This window comes from Staurois parvus, unplaced genomic scaffold, assembly GCF_062004578.1.
Source record: "Staurois parvus isolate SC_StPar_1 unplaced genomic scaffold, SC_StPar_1.0 ptg000678l, whole genome shotgun sequence".
Classification (NCBI taxonomy): domain Eukaryota; kingdom Metazoa; phylum Chordata; class Amphibia; order Anura; family Ranidae; genus Staurois; species Staurois parvus.
The window spans coordinates 414,882-432,275 of NW_028318474.1; the positions used below are offsets into that span (position 1 = coordinate 414,882).

Sequence of the window (17,394 nt, forward strand, 5' to 3'; positions counted from 1 at the left end):
TTAAAATGTAAAAAAGTTTTTTAAATAATTATAATTTTTGGTTATAAACTAATTTGGGTTTTTTTTTTTACTAAAAAGATAACTGAATACATTTTGGCCAAGATTTATGATGAAATATTATTTATTTGCAAAATTTTATAAGAAAAACACTTTTCTTTCAAACTTTTTGGACTTTCATTTATATAGTAAAAAATAAAAATCCCAGCGGTGAATAAATACCACCAAAATAAAGCATTATCTGTCTCAAAACAAATGCTAAAAAATTCATATGGGTACAGTGTTGCATGACCGCGCAATTGTCATTCAAAGTGTGATAGCGCTGAAAGCTGAAAAATGGCCTGGAAAGGAAGGGGGTGAAAGTGTCCAGACTTGAAGTGGTTAAAGCCCAGTACACACAATGAAAAACAACCCATATTTGGAGCAATTGTCTTGATGATCTGATCGTTGGTGCACATTCACGACTGTTCATTCAAAATTATCCGAAGGGACCGGCTTGAAAATGTTTCTCGTAAGATACCAGAAAAACTATTTTCATTGGATCAGTACAGTATTTGTCCATAAAAATGTGACTAAGGCCGCACATGCTCGGAAACTAAGGAATACATTACTATACATTACATCATTGAAGGAAGCTATATTCTTACAAGTCTTACAAGAATTTTTGTAACTCTAGTAGACATTTAGTTTTTACAAGATGAGACTAGCATGCAAAAAAAAATGATTATTCGTCTGATATTTTCTTTGTGTGTACCAGGAGTAAGCAAGCTGCTAGCAGGCTTTCAGCAAGCTTCAGGAAGTGCTGAAGCCTGCTAGTAGCTTGTTTAAAGTGGTAATCAGCACTCCCATTAGGATTTGTTTTCAACATTTACAAATTGGAGCTGAATGATACTTTAAAAGCTTCAACAAAGCCTGCTGAAAGCTCTGCAAATGCTTTGTCAAATCTTGCTGCTCACTCTGCTCTTATACAAGCTGAAGCCCACGTGAAACCGGTCTAGGGGGCCGATTCACACATGCCTGAATGCGAAAACATCTGTTTTAACATGCAAGCTGGTGATCTTTCTGTGCGAGCAGTCGGGAGCAGTTGCTTGCGTTGTAACAATGCAGGGGACGGTTTAAGTTAAGTTTTTTGTTTTTTTTGTTTTTTTGTGTTTTTGTTTTTTTTTAATTGATTCATATGCGTCCGTATACCACAGCGGAGTTGCAGTGACCAGCGCTGACATCCAGTGCACTCCCGTGCCTTGCGGGAAAATGCAGCATGTCTGCATTTTTTCACACTGCACACCACACCAGAGTTGTGTTGCGAACATGGCACATAGAAAATCATTTTCTGTTGATCATTGAAAACAACTGGTCCATTGCAGAAAAAGGCAAATTATCGCACACGGTATGAATGCGTGCATCGGAAACCAAAGCTAGTGGTCTACAGCTTACCCATATTTTACAGTGCTTCTGTTATATTCAGTCATTGCTCGCAAGGCATGACCCCTGTAATGGAACCTATAACTTTAATAAACTTCATATGAGTGACCCTACTGATAATAATCACATGAAATCTACAAAAATGAACTCTTAGAAGTTTAATTTATATGGTTTTGTTTGTACAATCCTTTTAATAGGTTTCGGCATTCCAAGCATGATGGTGCTAACAAAGGTCTCTTACCTTTTGCAGGAATTGACATTCTTAAGTTGGTGGCAGCTCAGGTTGGCAGCCAGTGGCAAGAGATCTACCAGTTCTTGTGTAATGCCAATGAGCATGAAATGGCAGCCTTTTCCAATGGTTACACTGCAGATCACGAGCGGGCCTATGCAGCCTTACAGCACTGGACCATCCGAGGCCCTGAAGCCAGCCTGGCAAAACTCATCAGTGCTTTACGCCAGCACCGGCGCAATGACGTGGTGGAGAAGATCCGCGGCCTCATGGAGGATACTGTACAGGTAGGGTATTTCTTCTATTACATAGTTGCATACTTTAGATCTTTTTCTCATTTTCATATTCCTTGGATTCTGACAGAGCATTCTCACATCTAAATTAGAATGGCTGGATCCTGAAGCCTATATTGTCCAGCTCTGTGATCCAGAATACATATTTCATCCCACTATGAAATTCAAAGGACTCAGGACTGATTGCCTGTTAATTAAACTAACATCTTTAGAACACAAAGTGTTTGTGTGGAATGCCATTTACTGGCTGACTATTTGAAAATGCTCTGGGTAAAAAGGTTCCTTCTTTAAACATGGACTCTAAAGTTTGTAGTTAAGTGTTCTTGCATGGTAAGACCACTTACTGTTATCTCACACATATATTCTTATTATTATAGCCAAATTTACCACCCTAACTCCTCCCACAGTTTTTACACTACATAGACAGTAATATACCGAAACGTGCAGATTGTTCCCGATTGGTGTGCTATTACTTTGTGGAACGTTTCACCGAATGGTTCATGAAATATCGGCGTTTTTGTGGTGAAATTATTCCCATAGGAATGAATGGCGCAATGTTCAAAACTAGAGTGGGAGCTGACAAAAGCTAGAGTGTGAGCTGAAAAATCAGGACATGATTTCTAAACTGCCACCACTCCCTCATTTTCAAGCCAACCTACACAAATCTTATATCAAAACATTCAGCTGTCCCTGCTGCCACTAAAAATGTCCACGGCTAAGCCATAGTCCTGATAGTTTTCACAATATGACCATTTGTTTGCAACTCACGCTGCCCATTGACATTCATTGAAACTGCACTCTAGCCACCTCAAATTTGAAGGGCAATCTCTAAACTACGACTGTGCCTTCATTTTTAATATTTTAGAGACATACTATGCATCAAAATGTAGGTCTGGGACTTGTGATTCTCACAATATAAAGCTCTTCAGTGTAGGATTTATAATTTTTAAACTACAGCCGTTTTGAAGATGGCAACCGCGAGTGAAGTGAGCAAGTTGGAGCAGTTTGTTTTTAACCTCTGTTCTCTGCCCTTGCTGTAGAGTGAGTTGCCATAGGAACCCAGGTGTGTGAGCAGACAGCAGAGTGACAAGCCACTCCACCCAGTTACTCTGCCCACTCCATTTGTAGACTACTAGTGGAGGCAAGAACACTTGACACAATTTCCCTAGAAATTGTAGCTTTTTTAGTTTTTGTATAATGTTGATTAGTTTACTGAACAATGGGCAGTCCAGATCATAGGACAATTTTAGGAGGAGAAATTGAACTTTGCATGTAACTTTGGCTGCCAATTATCTCAGAATCTACTGAACTATTTTAATGTGTTTGTCATTGTTAACCTCTATTCATGCATTTTCATCATCAAATTTGCATTGCTCAGGTTTACTTTTATGGCCTCCTTCACACGGGTGTTTTACCTACATATGCCTTGATTCACCCACCCCTTGTTGCTATTGAGACATACTCCTCTATTTCATTGTAGCAATCTTTTATATACAAGCACTTTTCATTCTGGGTTTTTCCCCTTCTCTCTGGAACCATATCAAACCTCTATCTCTACAATCTCTGTGTAAGCAGTGACATATCTATATCAATATGCATAGGATTGTTTTATTTCAACGTGGCTGGTTCCTGGCACGCTGACACTGAATTCAATATCATGTGATATGTTATCTTACTGCCTACTGAAGCTGTTGACATTGCTAAGCCAAAGAAACTTTTCTTTATGCGAGGGTTTTCCATGGTACGTAGACCAATATGGCATCATTTACACATTCACATTTAAAATACATCCATTTTTTTATTTATTTGCATTTTATGTTTACATTTTCTTCTACTCTTTGTTTTTGTTTTTTTATTTATTTCATTTCTGTTTTAGATGAACAGTGATCACAATACAGGTGAAACTCGAAAAATTAGAATATCGTGCAAAAGTTCATTTATTTCAGTAATGCAATTTAAAAAGTGAAACTAATATATGAGATAGACTCATTACATGCAAAGCAAGATAGTCCAAGCCGTGATTTGTCATAATTGTGGTGATTATGGCTTACAGCTCATGAAAACCCCAAATCCACAATCTTAGAAAATTAGTATATTACATGCAATCAATAAAACAAGGATTGTACATAGAACAATATCGGACCTCTGAAAAGTATAAGCATGTATATGTACTCAGTACTTGGTTTGGGCCCCTTTTGCAGCAATTACTGCCTCAATGCGGCGTGGCATGAAAGCTATCAGCTATCCACATAACTTTCTATTAATGTTCTTTGATAAAGCACTTTGGGAACATCCAACTTCTTTTGCAATTACTTTCTGAGGCTTTCCCTCCTTATGGAGGGTGTCAATGATGGTTTTCTGCACAACTGTCAGGTCAGCAGTCTTTCCCATGATTGTGATTCCTACTGAACCAGACTGAGAGACCATTTAAAGGCTCAGGAACCCTTTGCAGGTGTTATGGCTTAATTAGCTGATTAGAGTGGGACACTTTGAGCCGAGAATATTGCACCTTTTCACAATATTCTAATTTTCTGAGATTGTGGATTTGGGGTTTTTATGAGCTATAAGCCATAATCATCACAATTATGACAAATCACAGCTTGAACTATCTTGCTTTGCATGTAATGAGTCTATCTCATATATTAGTTTTACCTTTTAAGTTGCATTACTGAAATAAATGAACTTTTGCACGATATTCTAATTTTTCGAGTTTCACCTGTATATGATGACATGACAAATTATTTTATCCCTCATTCTTGATCAAGGATTAGTTTCCTTTCATGTGTTTGAAAAAGTTAATTCAGCACATCTTGGTTAATGACACCAAAACAAAACCTGTGCATGTAGAATTGGGCCCTGTAACAATAACAAATAGTATTAAAAAAATAAAATGGTAATCCTTCTTTATTACTGTTCTACCCAACTACATTCCAGTAATACAGTCCATTTGTCCATTAGGCGTTATAGATCTAATTCAGAAGGCAGCTAAAGCAAAAACACATCTTAAAGCCCAGTTCCAATTTTTTTTTGGATTGAGACAGGTAAATGCTTTTGTCACATTTGTACTGTATTTCATGACTCACTAGGATGATTTCAGCTCCTGTCCTTGTAAAAGCAGGACAAGAACCAAGGCGAGCAGTAATTGGGACCCCTCAGACAGGAAGGTTTAGACTGTAAAAATGTTATGAAAGAAATAACTAGCACACCAAATATGTACCCCAAAAATGTAAGAATTAAGGTTCAATGAAGTGCAGAGAAACATCATATCCATTGCACTTTATAATTGAACCTCAATACATTTTTTTGGATCACTTTTGGCATGCAGCTTATTCTGTTATTGAACTAATAGCTGTTAGCTGTGTACCCCTCAGGAAGACAGATGGGGTATAATGCCAGATGGATTGGACTGCTGCATAATGACCTGGCAACATTTCTATCTCTTAGCAATTTGTAACAAAACACTTTTTTTTTTTTTTTTTTCATCCAATTGGGAATATTTCACATTATTTCCTGTTCTGAAAGGAAGTGAGGAGAAATCTCCCCAATGGGGCCACAGACTGAAAATAAAAACCCAACTCGGATATTATCCCTAATCCACTCTATCCAAATCTGCAAAAAAATCATTTTTTGGTTGTAGTTGTGCTTTAATAAACTCTTTGCCACTGCAAAAAAAAAAAAATCTTCCTCAGAGGATTAGGCTAGGATTTGTTTGATCCATATACACTTTATAGTCTAAATATTCATAAATAGTTTCTAAAAATAAGCAATGTCTGTATCATAGCCAAGCACATATCTGAAAAGTGCTACTGCTTAGAAAAAGGGATTTTCGTGGAAAGCTGCTAAGTGCTTTCAAAAATAAACTTTTTAGGGGGTAAAAAGCAAAGTAGTATTTTTAACTGATTATTTAAAGGGAAAAAAAGTTTCCACTCCATCTACCTCTAGCAAATCTATAGTTTATTGAAAAAATATTAAAAGCCCTATTTTCTTGCCTTAAAACAGTCAAGTGACAGGCTGGGTCTCCATTCTTCTCTTTAATGTGGTAAGTTTCTCATGCATTGTCCTCATCACTTCCCATTGACATTGACACTGTCCATTAGCTTTCAAATAGCGGTGCAACGAAATGAAAATTCTGGTGCCGAAACCGAAAATTCAAAATGCACTTGAAAACCGAAATGTGCAGTTTTTAAAAATGAATATATATTTTTTTGGAAAATAATACACTGATTAAAGAAAAACAATATATACCCCAATTTTTTTGTAAAATATGAAAGCGAATGTTACGGTGAGTAGCTTCCCAACATGTCACGCTTTAAAATTGCGCACGCTCGTGGAATGGCGGGAAACTGCGGTACTTAAAAAATCTCCATGGATGATGCTTTAAAAATGTCTACAGGTTAACAGTGTAAAGTTAGAGGAGGTCTAATGCGACAAATATTGTTCTTGCTCCGACGTTCGTGATAATACCTCACGTGTGCGGTTTGAGCACAGTTTACATATGTGGGCATGGCCTACATATGCGTTCACCACTACGTGCAAGCACGGGGGGACGGGGGCACTTTAAACTTTTTTTTTTCTTCTTTTTTTTTTTTTTTTTGCACTGTCCCTTTAAAAAAAAAATTGTTATCACTTTTATTCATATCAGAAGGAATGCATGCATCCCATGTGATAGAAATAATTAATGACAGGTCCTCTTTATGGAGAGATATGGGGTCAATAAGACCCCACATCTCTCCTCTACAATGTAGAGCATTAGATTAAAAAAAAGCATTGATCTAGTGCTTTAAAAAAAAAAAATGGCTGGAACGGGAAGTGACATCAAGGGCATAGAGATGAGTGATGGCCATCGTTCCTTCACTCCTCTCTATGTCCAGCGAGCATAGTGCACTATAGTGCTTTACCATGCATTGCTGGGGTGCAATTCAGTGTGAATTGGCAGTGCAGCACACCATCTTGTGTTGCAGCATTTTACCTTGGTACAGTGCTGTGAAGTTGTACTAAACCCTAAAATTTTAAATGATTTACAGTCGCTTACCTCAGCACCAACCTGATCTGCTGCTTCTTCATTAAAAGCATGACTGTCTTTTGAATCAAACAATCTAAAGATCCCTGCCTATGTTTCCTGTTCTCTGGTCGCCTTGTAGCCTTGAGGGTCCTATGGAGCCACCCTTTCATGTGCACTCCCCAGAGAGCGACTCCAAACCATCATTAGGTTGTTTGCCTGTGCTGACATGACTGGACAGGGGTGTACTTTGTGGTGGTCCTTGAAATTGTCTGTGTTGTAGGTATACCCAGTAGCAATTGTTCTCGACTCGTTCACACCAGGTGTGGTGTGGGAATATGTGCAATATTTGTGCATTTTCCCAAAGTGCTGAGGAATATTCTGCTTTTTGCAGAAATACCTGGGTGCCATTAATTCACCCCCACGTATAAAAGCACATGTGTTCGTGCATGGAATTGCAGCACCTTGCATTTTGCTGTGGCACAATTTTAAAAATCATGCCTGGGCTATTTTTGCGCATTCACCTCCATAGGGCAGCAATTTGAAAATAATGGGCTGCTCTAGGGCATGAAGCGTGGTAACAGGTAACAAAACACAAATGCACTGGCGCACCTTTGGTGTTAATGAGCCCTTAAAGTGTTACTAAGCCCACAACCGTAAAATCAACCTGTAAATGCAGTAAGGCATGCTTGTTATACTCACTGTGGAACCTAAGGGGTTAATCCTCTGTGTTATGTAAAAAGGCTGTTTGATCCTGACTGCTGTGTTCCTCCCCTTGTTCAAGCATCCACCTCTTATCTCCTGATAAAATAGATTGAACCGTAGGCATTTTGCACATGCTCAGTTTATTGTGTATTGCTAGACAGGGTTTTTTTTTTTCTTTGGAGAGTACATATGATCAGCACAAGTCCAATCAGCACTGGTCCAATCAGCACTGTCTAGAGAGAGAGTCAGGAGTCCTGCAGTCTCATAGGACAGTGAGAGGAGAATGAAAACTCCTCCTACAAACGTCAGCCAGTGCTCTGCTGGACACTGATAGAAGTCACAAGACTGCTCTAACTGCTGATGACAAAAGGTATTTAGCAGTTTATAGTTACTAAAATAATTGAATTTCCATGTTGTGTGTACTGTGGGAGACCAGATATAGTGAATGCAGGGTCCTGGGTTTAGTAACACTTTGTATTAAAAATTAAGTACAGTTTAAACCAAGCTAGCCTCCACTTAGCACAGAAAAGTACTATAGTGCCCATTTACCAAACGCATGTACTCCAATAATAATTTATAAAAATCATAAAATAACAATTCATAAAGTGTAATAAAAGAAATGCTATTTTTTGATGTGATAATTCATCCAAAAGACGTTTTTCAAACTTTTGATTGTTACAAAAAAGAGAAACTATTTGTGTTTATGAATTGTTTGGCATTTGCAGTCATTATGGAATAAGATCTCCTTGACTTGCTTTAAGTGCCTTGGAGAAAATTCTCACTGCTGACAGTGTTAAAAGCATAGATTTTAGGAATAAAAAATGTAATCACACCATAAGGGCATATGGATGGGAAGATCAGCCACAATGGTATTCTATGTCATTGAGGCCTGATCAGCAGATTTAATGAGGTAGGGTGATGGCTAAATTCGACACACATGGGAAGTTGATGGCTCTTTTTGCTTAAATTCAATTATATTGTTGATCTCCAAGTTAGCGATGCCATCGGTACAACTGGTCAATAAAGAATACCAGAAGCCAATACTAATAATTATCCTGGATCTCTGCCCTAGATTGATGAGTATTGCTTAGCACTATGACCAGTAAACATTTTGGTTAGACAAGGAAAAATAGTGATTTGGAGGCACAAGATGTCTAAGGGGACTGATTACACGAGGAGGAACAAAAGGAGCTTAAAAAGGAAAGTAAGTAGGAAGAAATAGAGTAGAACTATAATTCCACTGGCTTTAGCTCAGTCAAAAACTGTGAAGAAGGGTTCCCAAATACATGAAACTACAAGTCAAAGTTGAGTGTATGCCAAAGGTTTAGACCACTATAATATTAGAAGGGCAAGCTGGCGATAAACTGTTTACATTTACTGGGACCTTGATAAAGAAGCCAGATGGTCCAGACATTATGATCTTTATCTAGGTAATCTCAGTCAAACACCACTAAATATTCCATTTTCTGTATTTCGTTAGCAACTTCCAACCATTCCAGTATTGTAGGGGCTTGGGATGATTTCCATTGTTTAAGAAGCATTTGCTTTACAGCAAATGGAAAATCTCTTATCAATTTTTGAGTGACTGAAATACTGTGGGAATATTAAAAACGCTCCCTCAGTACCACCCACATATCCAAAATGGATACCACAATTAGCACTTTCTCCTCCCACTAACACAAGATTTCTCCTATCTGCTCCCACTCAATAGCAACCACGAACAATTGTTTGTATGTTCTCTGACCCAGATGTAGAGACCTCCCAACCCATCCCTCTTACTTCAAGAGACTGGGTGAGTGTTGACGTTAATAGCCAGCAAGATGTCTTGCACCAATGTCACAGACTCAACCAATGCTTCACCCAACGTACTGCCCTTAGGACAGTTAACAGTCTTACTATTCACATTGTCATTAGTTCCCACAAGAATAACTTGTGACACCTTTGTAATCGGTCTTTCTCGTACGTTTCCACCTTTGACTCCATTATAGTCACTTTGGTTTTTGCCATTCACAATGTTGAGTTGGATTTGTATGCCTAATATTGTCGAAAAACATAAAAAATCTTAACAATAGAATGCATTTAAAGTGCTACGTTGATGACATTTGGAACTTTTTTGTCATGGATAAAGTTATACAGATGAATAATAATAGTCCATAGTCTAGCCTTTGTAAAGTAGGTGTAAACCCTAGGCTGGACTCATTGTTCCATGTGCATTGCAGCACATATGTTAATGAACACGTGTAGATGAGACAAGATCAGAACATTGGAACCCCATAAAAGGAGGCGGTGACTGAAGAAGAACCTTCAAGGCAGGATCGTTGGGTATTGGATTAATAAAATATGCAGAAATAACTTTTGGAATTACATTACCATGTTAAAACGTATGAGATTTTAGTTCTTGAGCTTGCTTGCCATCTTTCTCTTTTTCTTTTTTTTGCCTCTTGTTATGTCTCTGTTTATTTTCTATCTATTTTTTTTCCCGCAATGCCAAAGGCAATGGCCGAGTTTCTAGATGCAGGCAATAAAACGAAGGCGAAAGTGAGTTTTTTTATGGATGTCTCCCTCTCAGTGTGCTTCAAAAATGTTATTTTTCAGTCTGTTTCATCAGGCTGCCTGGGATTGATTTTAGAACAGGGCTGAAGATTAATCCTCCAAAACGACACTTAAGAGCACACTGTGTTGGCGATGCGTATGGCAGCCGCTATTCACATTTATTAATGGCTGGGATCAGCCTGTGGGTGTGGTGTTCTTCATTAAACGTTCATTGCATGGAAGTGTCACTGCACTATTTGTGCCACCATTCTGAGCTGTAAAAAAATCATGTCAACAAATGGTATTCAGGATTTGATAATAAAGAGAAAAACGAATATTATTTTTCAGGTAGCACACTTCAATAGGTGAAAAAAAAATAAATATATATATATATATATATATATATATATATATATATATATATATATATATATATATATATATATATATATATATATATATATTTATTATTTATTATTTATTTATTTATTTATTTTTTTTTTTTTTCTCTGTCGGGCTGATGGTCTGTCTCTGGACATAGGTAAGTGCTGAATGTGCGGTGGTGGAGAGCCAGGCTCCTGTCAGCCTATTATTGGTTGGTACAAGCGGAGAGGCTGCAGCTGTTTGCACATATCTGTGACTCTTTCCCCCAGTAATCCATAGATTCTTGTTTCAGGGATCAGCGAACATCTCTAATTAGGCCTCCTGCATACAAGACATTATCCTAATTGTCAAAGGTTTCCTCCTGGCAGCAGCATTTTGGCAGAAAAAAAACCTAACACTTGTGAAAGTGTATAACGCGTTTAGGCACGTTTTAGCCATATCAAGCATTTGGGTGTTTCATTTCGTTTGCCAGAATACATCATTTATTCTGGCCTCTGAAATCATTATTATTTATTATTATTGAAATGAATTAACGCTTAAGTGCTAAAGATGCCAAGCGTTAATGCGCGTTTACACATGCTTAGAAGCGTCAAGCATCTTTTCTGCCAAAACTCTGCTGCTCCTAGATGCACTGCCAGTAGGGTTTTTTTTTTCCTGCCTCTAAACTCTTCTAAAAGTCTGTGTGCATGGACCCATAGGATAACATGCAGGGGATTTTAAAGGCGGGGAAAAAAAATGCCAGATGCCCCTAGGAGCAGCTGTAAAAAATCCAGTGTGCATGAGACCTAACAGGAGTGAATGAGGCATCCCTGAAGCCTCACTACAAAGAGGAACACCCCCAAGGGACACTGAGATTTCTACTTTTGCGCAGACTTGCTTGTCATAGCATATATTATCCACAGATGCCAGTTTCATAGTTGCCAACATTCCAAAAAAATTTCTAAGGACATCTTTTTGCCTTGTGTCCAGCAAGCCATTGTAGGAGGAGCATATACTTAGGGGCGTGGCATTAATTTAAAATGGGCGTGGCGCTACAAGCAAGGAATCATTAACAAATTAATTTATTTGTTGAAGGCATATGTTGTGCCTTCTACTCTCAGGGGGTTCAAATACTTGATACCATTGCTCAGATGTTTGGGGAACTACAAGTCCCAGCATTGTCATTTGTTACCTAGGACAGACAATTTTGGGAGTTGGTGCACTTTTGTTACTAGTGTGTTGGTAATGTGAGGAACTACAAGTCCCTGGGTGGTGACATAAACTAAATGCTGAAACTTTCTGTAACGTTGCAGACCTGGGACAATTTTGTCGTCTTTAGTGTTGTTATACATTATTATTTTTATTATTATACAGGATTTATATAGCGCCAACAGTTTGCTCAGCACTTTACAATAGTGTTGAGTAACTACAAGACCCAGCATGCCCATGTAATTATTTTGCACATGTACAGTGGACCACATTATTTTAGTTTTTTATGTTTACCCCCCCCCCCCCCAAAAAAGATTTCAGTTTGTTTTTCAATTAAGTTATACAGTTTATAGGTCACATGAAAAGTGGAAAAAGTTCTGAAATGATTATCTTTGTCTCATTTTTTTACATCACAGAAACCTGAAATTTTAACAGGGGCGTGTAGACTTTTGATATCCAATGTATGATCCCAAATGGAAAAATGAAAAAAAGTACCAAAATGAAAACTTCATATAAAGTACTTCAAATATCTTGCAAACTTGTGACTTGTAACCAGGGGCAGACTGACCATTTGGAAACTCGGGCAATGCCCGAGGGCCCGGGGTCAGTAGGGGGCCCCATGAGATGCCCCTGGTACCTTTTTTTTTTCATAGGCTTTTTTGAGTTTGGGCAAGGACACAGGGGCCCCATGATCTCCTATTGCCCGGGGGCCCCATGAGTTGTCAGTCCGCCCCTGCTTGTAACCTGACTATGTTCAGTTCACCACTTGTGCAAATCTCACTCCACCATCACTCTTGAAGTGATCCAGTGGATTGATATGAAAGAGGCCAGGACTTTATCTATCTGGAGCCGCTGCATGAAAATTATTCCGCCACACTCAAAAATGGAAAAAATAGTCGGCTTTCCTGCCGCAGTCCCCCCTGCACTCAAACAAATAGAGCCAGGGAAAGTTGTTGTGTTTTTTTTCTTTTTTTTTTATTTAAATTGCTCTAGGTTTGTTGAGTAGTAGGGAGTCCTATCTACAGCTGTCCCCACCCCCAGCCCTGATTCCAGGACACAGGCTGGGACTGAGCAATGGCGGGACAGAATCCAAAAAATCATAACTGTCCTGGGCAATCCGTGACAGTTGGCAAGTATGAGTTCAGACAAGTGAGCCAACAATGCAAAAAATCTGCAAAAGTAAGGCTTGGTTCACACCTACAGGTGCAACCATACATGCAGACATTTGTGCTTGGCATATAGGGCAGTCTATTCATTTCAGTGGGCTGCCATAAACACAAGAAATGTGTAAAAAGTCCTTGACACTCTTCCAAAAACATGGCACACTGAACCACATGATGCTGTGGCACCATGCGGTTTGACCCACGCAAAAACGCACAATTGCAGATGCATGGGGTATCAACAGTTAGTAGCGCCGCCACGTGCCTGCTAAATGGCATCACATTACTGTGTGTGTCCCTGTACGATTTTGCACATAGATGTGAACGTAGCCTAAGGTAAGTAAAAAAGAAAAATGGATTCAAATAAATTGTTAGGTTCTCCAGTAACAAAACAGGCTAAAATATGAAAGAAAGCACAATTGGGTTTTAAGGGCTCCTGTGCACTGAAATTTGCTTTTCTTTCCCATTGAAGTCATAGTAAAGGCAAAAGCAACCCAGATATAAATCATAAAACTCAGAATTGTCTCAAATCTGTTGTATAATATACAGTAGATCTATACTCTGGCAAAAAAAAGTAAACCAACCTAAATCTATACTCTGACAAAAGAAAAAAACCTCAAAGTATAAATACATTTTAAAAAATGGGTCAGACTCGATGGACCATTTGGTGTTTTTGCTGCTTTTACTCTTCTATGTGGATGCCTGTGTACACAATTCCTAAGGCATTTTCTGACATTGAACTGACCTCTCTTAGAAACATTCATCTCTTCTCTTCTTTCTGCTTTTAGGCCACATGTTAAAACTGATAAATGTTGAAATTTGTTTACCATTCAATTGTTTGAAGATAATGCACTCAGTGGTATTTCCACCCCTCCATCTAAGAACGCGATTACTCCAATAGTAAAATGAATACATTTAGTAGCAGTTGCCTGCCTCCTCCGCGCACGGTTTCCCTGGTCTCAACCATCAGGGTCTCAACCATCAGTGTCTCCACCAGTCTGAAACCCTCGCCGCCATTTAAAAAACAAACATCCAGTACAGTGCAAGACACTTGATGTCATTGGCGGGTTAACAGAGGAAAAGGAAGAAACCAGTTGCTGAAAGCGTCATGATAAGCGTCATTAAACCAATGATTGGAATGCCATACTGTACATCTGCTCGTGGCTTTATGCATTTATGCATCTTGTGCATGTACTGTGATCTGGTGAAAAAAAAGGCTTGGTTTCCCCCAGGGTGGATTTGATTTAAATCACTAGTGAAAAGGCTCGATTTAAATCCTAATTCTTAAAGAGCAACTGTCATCTCTGTCCCGCAGCAGCTCCTCCTCTGACCCGATGTTGGCTCACTGACAGTCCCATTCACTTTAATGGGATGGCAGGTGATGCGGCAGTGACACAACAAAGTGGCGGCAGCAGGTGAGTGGATGCCTGCTAACAGGCGATGCCATGATGGATCTAAAATGACAGGTGCTCTTTAAATGAAAAGAATCCAACTCATTATTTCTGGTAGTTAGAATCTTTAATATTTGCAAACCAAATGAAGGTTTCCTTTTTAGAATAATAATGTCATTTTAGTAAAACAGCGATATCAGAACCGATTTTAGGTCAATAGGTTAATCGCACATAGCTGGAGAACGACTAAAATTCTTCTATTTCATGTTTTTTCTCATGCTTACTGTGACATTGTGTGAATTCATCAATGCAGTGCATGTGATCTCAGCTTGGATTCATTGAATGAGTTTACCAAAAATGTAAAATATTGCAGAATTGTCTCATGCTACATAACTAAGCTCCATTTCATGCTGAATAAACTAAAGATAAAGATGCATTATCTTTAGGTAGATTTTTACTCCAAAAGCATTTTATTAAAATAAATTTGATTTAAAGAAAGAAAATCCATTTTTTTTTTTTTTTTTTTTTGGAATTTTAAACAAAGAATTAATCAATTTGTATTCACCCTGGTTTCCCCAGAGATCTCGCAGTTAGGACTTGGGGTTCTCCCTGGAAGGCACTTGTGATGTAGCCTTCCCAGGGTACAGCTGTGAGGAATACCAGGAAGTAGGAACCCAGTAAAGGGTAAGAAGTATAATTTCATTATTTTTTTTTTTTTGCACCACTATAAGATGATTGCACAACAACTTGCAGGGCTACATGCTGAAATATTTTATGAATGGGGTAAAGGCCCAAATGGAAACATGCAGGTTTTTTTTAATATAGAAGAGCCATACCTTGCCTGGCTGCCTGCACAGTACATTGAGCTGCGCACACACAGCTCAGTGTACAACTTTAGCATCTGTCGAGATAAATAAACTCCTGCACATGTGAGGGAGTGACATCTTGTCCTAGCCATTCAAAATATCCAAAGATCGGAACCAAGAAGGAGCCCATCTGAAGATGTCAGTGGCCAGTGAGGGAGTTCTGAGACAAAACCGCACTGAAATGGAGGCGAGTATAGTCCTGCTTTAAAGTGTATGTAAACCCTTACAATGAACTTCCCTTATTTGCTCCCTTTTAGGCTGTTAGAGTGGATGTAACCCTCAGACATGAAATATGAACAAAACCAATCCCTCTATAGTGCATACTTTTCTCAAGAGCACGAAGTGTCATTTCTGTCTGCTGCCTCGTTCCTCTACTATCAGCACGAGCCACTAATGTCATGTTTACCAGACACCAAGAAAATAATGTTGACAGGTAGGGACCTCCAGCAGATTGACAGCCTCAGCTCTGTCCCTGTGTGCTGTGTGAAGGGACTGTGTCCCTTCCCTCCAATCAGCTCTCAGAGCTCTTTTCACTGAGCTCTGTAGTGTGTTGTTTCAGCTCTCCGTCCCCTTTTTCCTGAACTCTCTCAAGCTTTATAAATGTAGCATTTATAATGGATGTAAATGAGAAGACTGCAGATAGACAAGTACAACTTATATAAGAGGATTTGTTTCATCTCCGTGTATCACCTGAGGTCAGTGACTTCACTGGGTATATGTAAGGGTTTACAACCACTTAAAATATACCACTGGAAGCATAACGATTAAAAAGATTGCTGGTCCTGCAATGATTCAGAGCCATCCTGTACACACAAACGGTGTTCACTCAAGAAGTCTTCTCACTCCTCCTAGTTTTTATCTTGCATCTACAGATCATGTTTATGCTGTGGAGCTGAGAAGAGGCAATCTGATACGGCAGTTTAGCAATAGACCGCTTGGCAGGGCTGACACCACTCAGTCCTCAAAAAAAGCTGTGTTTTGTCAGCCCACAACAGGCCTAAGGATCTGAGTGCATTTCTTGCTGGCCAGCAGGTATTTCTCTGTACTTGCAGGGCCCTTAAAAAAAAAAAAAAAGGGAAATGTGCATGTATTGCAGAGTTGGACTGCATAATTTATATGGACAGACCCTTTAAGAGTAGAAAACTCCTTGACTAGAACTAGAGGTGAGGCTTGTTCCATATTTCTGAAAATACCCAATTAATTAGAGGCATTAGTCACATCCATTGAGTGACACCTTTTCTATCACCATTTAATCTCTTCAATGGAATTCTGCAAGTGTAGGTGTAACCAATCCACAGAGCTTGCAATCTACTTTCCATGGCATGGGCACAGCTGCCAGAAGTCTAAACAGTTGGTTCTTGTGGAAGGCAGGAAGGTGCCCTCAGACGACCTCTTCATGCCGTGTTTCACTGATCGGCTATGACAGGGGCCGCTGGCTTATTCCTTCGAGTAGACACCAAGGACGATACAAGTCTTGAAACTGCAGCTTACACAAGATTTTGGCCAGCCTGGCTGTGTTGATTTGCTCAGAATGCGTTTCCAGTCTGCAGTTAGTTGAGGGAACTAACACGCAATGCAGTAGAGGCCTTTAAAGAGAAATGACTGCCCAGAGCTACCAGATTGCAGTTTTCATTTCTCCAGTACAAGTTGCAGAATGAATATCAGATTGTCGTTTCTAGAATTACATTGTCCCTTCCAAAAAAAATATGACTGCCCTCTTATTAAGCCATGAAAAGGAGAATGGAGAGTTGAGAATCATATAACAAGAGGTAGCAGTCCCTTCCAGAATGAATATGAAAGCTTCCTGGATCCAGTGTTAGTTAGTGGAAGTTAGTGTATGTAAACCCTCACCTTGTATAAGTTTAAAATGGCAATGAAAGGCAAAACAGGTGAAGATGGGTTGACATCACTTCTTGGACTGACTCTCTCTCTCTCTCTCTCTCTCTCTCTCTCTCTCTCTCTCTCTCTCCCCCTCCCTCTCTCTCTCTCTCTCTCTCTCTCTCTCTCTCTCTCTCTCTCTCTCTCTCTCTCTCTCGTTAATTATGGAAAACATTGGCACAATTGTACAAATAATGTGTCTGCTAGGAGCTGTAGAACAGGTATATATGTTATTATTTCCAATGCCTTGTTAAAATAATGTAAATTTGGAAATGGTTGTTAAGTATTTTGTATTGTGGATATGGTGCCATACTTATCAATATAATGTATTATTTTATTATTGGGAAAAA

At 38.9% G+C, this 17,394-nt stretch overlaps 1 protein-coding gene across 2 annotated transcripts in view; it reads left to right on the forward strand.

Moving 5' to 3' along the window:
• The window catches only part of TNFRSF21 (TNF receptor superfamily member 21), a 180,580-nt gene that overhangs the window by 97,258 nt on the left and 65,928 nt on the right, over positions 1-17,394 (forward strand). For both annotated transcript variants that reach the window (XM_089652266.1, XM_089652267.1), the window contains exon 4: positions 1,670-1,935. In XM_089652266.1, the coding sequence (XP_089508392.1) occupies positions 1,670-1,935 (266 nt within the window). The remainder of the gene's footprint in view (positions 1-1,669; positions 1,936-17,394) is intronic.